The 4,727-nt window shown below is 33.1% G+C and overlaps 1 protein-coding gene across 1 annotated transcript; it reads right to left on the minus strand.

Moving 5' to 3' along the window:
• Positions 1-2,070: 2,070 nt before the first annotated feature.
• LOC106364378 (protein OSB4, chloroplastic) lies at positions 2,071-3,874 on the minus strand. Its single transcript, XM_013803967.3, has 7 exons — positions 3,405-3,874; positions 3,167-3,308; positions 2,979-3,075; positions 2,796-2,899; positions 2,572-2,716; positions 2,411-2,478; positions 2,071-2,328 (listed from the first exon to the last, which is right to left on the minus strand). The coding sequence occupies exons 1-7, from the start codon at positions 3,761-3,763 to the stop codon at positions 2,203-2,205; spliced, it is 1,041 nt and encodes a 346-aa protein (XP_013659421.2). The 5' UTR covers positions 3,764-3,874; the 3' UTR covers positions 2,071-2,202.
• Between the last annotated feature and the right edge of the window lie 853 nt (positions 3,875-4,727).

A 4,727-nucleotide genomic window follows, 5' to 3' on the forward strand; every position in this document is an offset into this window, starting at 1 on the left:
GCATATGTCCTTAAGAGTATACCAGATCTTGCTCTTATTTTCTTCTCATTAGCTGATACTTGTTTTGCTTTTTGGAGTAAGTAGTCTTTCTATCGTCCAGATTTGAGAATCATTTAGCCGCAGACCCAAACTAGTTTCTTTATACTTAAAATCCGGAGCTTTAACCAAATAGTATTGGCCTAGTAGTAAAAGGGTTCCAACTGGAGCTTATGCCATGGGTTTGATTCCTTTTGGCTATCTAGCCATGCTATATTGATGGTTTAGTTGCGTATCCGGATACAAAACTTCGTGGAATTAGTTTTTAGGACTAGAAAGCTTTTAAGATCCCCCACGGCTATCAAAAACAAAAAATTCAGAACTTTTTCATTTATCCACATTCATTAGAGTCACAAGCTCCTAGATTACAAGTGATTAGTACATTTCATAAATATGTTTTTCCAATTAATAAAAGTTGGTTTTAATTTGACCACTAGACAGCATACTTCGACAAAATAGTAATATAATAAAAATTTCTTAACTCTGAATAAACAAAGTTGCTAGTTTTTGTTTTTAATAACATTATGTATGATTTATAAAGTTTTGGATTTAAATTGGTGAAATACTGATATTGAATATAAACAAAATAAGACTGTTGAATTTAAATAAAAATTATAGTATCTTATCCGACCTTGTAAGTCCGATCCAAACAAATCAGCTAACTTTTTGGTGTTTGGTCAACAATTTGCTAATTTCTATATCAATCTGATATCTTTGTTTTCTTGACAAAAATTTCTTTGTTTTTGGTCAAACTTAACCAAATTATATATCAAGAAAAAGAATACATGTTCATTGTTTCTCACATGCAAAAAAAAAAAATCTTCGCAACACACAAATCAAAATATTACAAATAACAAAACATGGCTGCAAAATATAATTCAGTGATTGTAGTTTTTCTGGTGGTGATGATGATAATGGCGATGGAAAAAGTTGACGGAGAAACATCGGCTGAATGTCGTGAACGTTGCAGTCAAAGTTGTGCCATGACTGAGGCGCTTCCGGCCAAATGCCTCCAGAGTTGTTACAGAAGATGCCAAGGCTTACCATCTCATACAATAGGTAACTATTTCTTTATGTTTATTTTAACCAAAAAAAATAAGACAAAAGTTTTATAAAAATGCCAAAACAAATGTAGAATTTATGATTATTGTGATGTTTTATAAGTTATAACTATAGAAAATACATTTCCTCTTTTTATCAACGAATATATTATTAGATTGAATTTCAATAAACGATACTATTGTTTCAATTAAATGATCGGAATAGACATCTCTTTGAAAACAAAAGATGAAAACATTATGAGTGAATGGAAAATTTAATACGATAACGTTTTATTTTGAAAACGTGAAGTATCATTCATTAGTTAAGTGGTTTAAATCTAAAAAAACAATTGCATTGTCTGTTCGAATAAATTTCATATAATGTGTTTAAGCAATATAACCTTGTAGGAATATGTCCCTCAGAGAATTATTTTCAAACACAATATATTGTATAAAGATTATTGCATTGCAGGGTATTATTTCATTGTCAAATTTTTAAAAAATTATACTATTTTAAAAGAATTTTATTATAAATAAAATAAACGATGTTTTCACTTTGGAAATGCAGGCATAGAAGAAATGAAGTCATGAATCAGTGTAGGACTCTTGGAAATTACATTCATAAGAAGCATGAATCAATTTTAACAATATTAAATAAAAATAAACTTAAAACCACTTATCCCTTTTTATTTCTATCTTCAAAATTTATTCAAATTAGAATTAAAAAATAACATAAACGTTATAATGTGTTTGTGGAATATAAGACCTCGCAAATTTCTGAAAATCAATTTTTTATGACTTGTTGGTTTTCAAAGCCATATACTGGGCCTCCTCGACTCCACTTTGTTATTCTCATAGTTTGATTCCGTAACTTAAACTTGTACGTTCCCTTTCTCTCTACTACTTTTTTGTCTTCTTCTGTGAAGGAATATTGTTGTAATTTCACAAAAGCTATTTCTATTGTACTTCCCGAAGATCGTTTATCCACCAAGTCTTAACTAACCCAGAAATCGAATTGATTGTTTCAGCAAATTTGTTTCCGATCACAACTTAAAGAATGCTTTCCATATCTATCAAAAACTTAAGAGTAGACCACATGTCCTTAGGAATATACCATATCTTGTTCTCAGTAGCTGACACTTGTTTTGCTCTTTGGAGGAGGTAGTCTTTCTATCACCCAGCTTGGACAATCATTTAGCCACAGACCCAAACCGGTATCTTTGTGCTTGAAATCCGGAGCTTTTTCATTTCTCTACATTCATTAGAGGTATAAACGATTAGTACCCTGCAGTAAATATGTGAAAATACAAAGGTTCTTTAACATTTTTCCCCACCTTGTTCAATCTGTTGTCCCACCACTTATTCATGTTTTCCACCAAGTCCTTCCATGATTCCTCTCCGGCTACACATATTTTACAGAAGCAAAGATTGGTTTTATACAACAGTAAGAAAAATAAACTTCAGTTTCAACAGTAAGAGAAATTCAGTTCCTTACCCTTTGCTTGTTTAGCGTATTTTGACCTGACAGGAACATCGAACTTCAGGGCTTTAAGATCAGACAATATCTCATTGGGAGCCTTGTTAAGCCAAAGCGGTTCAGTCCCGTCTTTCTTCTTGAAATCAGGGTGTCTAGGATTCACCTGGAGACAGACGAATTAAGCAAAAAAAAAAGGGAACAACTTGGGAATAATCTATCAGGGAATGTAACAAATCTATTACCGATCCATTCTGTTTGCTTTCGCGGTAATCACACCATTCATCCGGTTTACCAACAAGATCCAACCAGACATCAGTTTGAGAATCTCTTTTCTTGAGAAGGCTAGCTAAAAGAAACAAGAATACGAAATGTTCATCAATTTTTAAATAGCCAATCCCATAGGGAAACATGATCGACACACTTACCAGAATGCTTAAGCACGCTTTCTTTTTGTTCCAAGGGTGGCAAAACTTTTGGTAGGGTTTTAGAACCCTGAATGTAGTGGAGATCACTAACCATTATCTGAATCATGGAAACAAACATTAAAAAAAGAAGTAATAATCCACTCCAAAACCAGATGATAAACTGATAACATCGTCTCTGTTATTCTTACATGAACATAAGCTTGATCAGGCTTTGCTCCAGCTATCTCACTAGCATCCACAAAGATCTGTCCCGTGATATGAACCCGATCGTTTTTCTTCAAGTGACAGTTGGCAGTATGAGCTAAATCCCCTTCGAATATTACTGGAATCCTGATTTCACATATGAGAGTCGAAACCATTTGAATTCAATTTCATGGCTTCGGTTTATTTTGGGTTTGAATTAAAAAAAGCTTTGAAAAGCCTAACCAGAATTTATGAACTGAATCAGAGTTTGGATCCGACCCAGAACCAGATGGAGGTCCGTGAGTGATGACGGTGCCTGCCCAGAAGCTTCCGTCGGGCTTGGCGTGGAACTCGACGTGTTGGTTCACGTACCCAATCAGATCGGTACAGTTGGCGATTTTGGGTTGGTATGGTATCTCAGTCGGTCTTGGCCACGTCGCCGGCGACAATGACTCAGTGATGCTTCCTCCGTGATTACGGCTACTACTTTTCTTCGCGGAGAAGGTCGAGTGACATCGCTGAGACAAAACCCATGATTGTCTTGCTCTTAAATTCAACAAGGGTCTTGTTGATTTCGATAGTGATCGTACAAGAAACTGCATTTTCGCGAAACGATTGAAGTTTTAGGGTTTATGGGGTTTTCTTTTAAGCCCCCTCCCTCTTTCTCGGCAACCTTTCGTTATAAAACGCTGTAGTTTTGTCGCAAAATGACATTTTCCCACTTAACGTTTTGTAATAAGACTAAGCAGGAGTGTTCGGGTATCCCATCCGGTCCGCCGTATTAGTTTTTTTTTATTCAGTTTACAAGCTTTAATAAGAGTCTGTAGATTCTCTGACTGTTAATCAATTTCCGAATTCATTTTAAATTTAATTAATAACACTGCAGATTCATGTAAGAACATGAAATTTAGTATTTAAAATAACTAGGTTTTAATTGAGTTTTTCTAATTATGTTTCTCTGATAAGATATTTAATGAACTAACATCTTAGTCGTTTTAATAATTATTTTGGTATAATATATAGCAATAAAATTTTATAAATACTACTAGATTTTGATCCACTCTTTTAAAATACAGAAATAACTTTTTAATAAAGCGAAAATCATTTTTGATAAAATTCATTCTAATAAAAAAAATTGGAATTTTGATATTTTATTTAGTGTAGATGATATTACTATTTAGTTGTATTACTTTGTATTTATAGTAAAATGAAAAATATATATAATATATAACATTTTTTTTCAAAATTTTGAATGTGTACCGTAAAGAATTAAGAGAATAAAAAAAGATCAAAGCATAACAAACCCTTACACTGGAGAAGAATGGCGATGTTCGTGCTATATATTTTCATTCAACTAAACAATTTGGCTGAATTATTCAACAAGATATTTACAAAGGCGGATAGTCTAGTACGCAGTGTCAGGAATCAACCGTTTTTCGTCATTCATATGGATCAAGATCTCCCAGTTTGGTTCACAGAGTCGGCGTGAGTCATAAGTTGATTGATGACAAAAAAAATCAACAAAATAATATTCAATGCTACTTCTACAAAGTTGGTTCATCTTAT

The sequence above is a fragment of the Brassica napus genome, chromosome C5 (genome assembly GCF_020379485.1).
Source record: "Brassica napus cultivar Da-Ae chromosome C5, Da-Ae, whole genome shotgun sequence".
In the NCBI taxonomy this organism is placed as follows: domain Eukaryota; kingdom Viridiplantae; phylum Streptophyta; class Magnoliopsida; order Brassicales; family Brassicaceae; genus Brassica; species Brassica napus.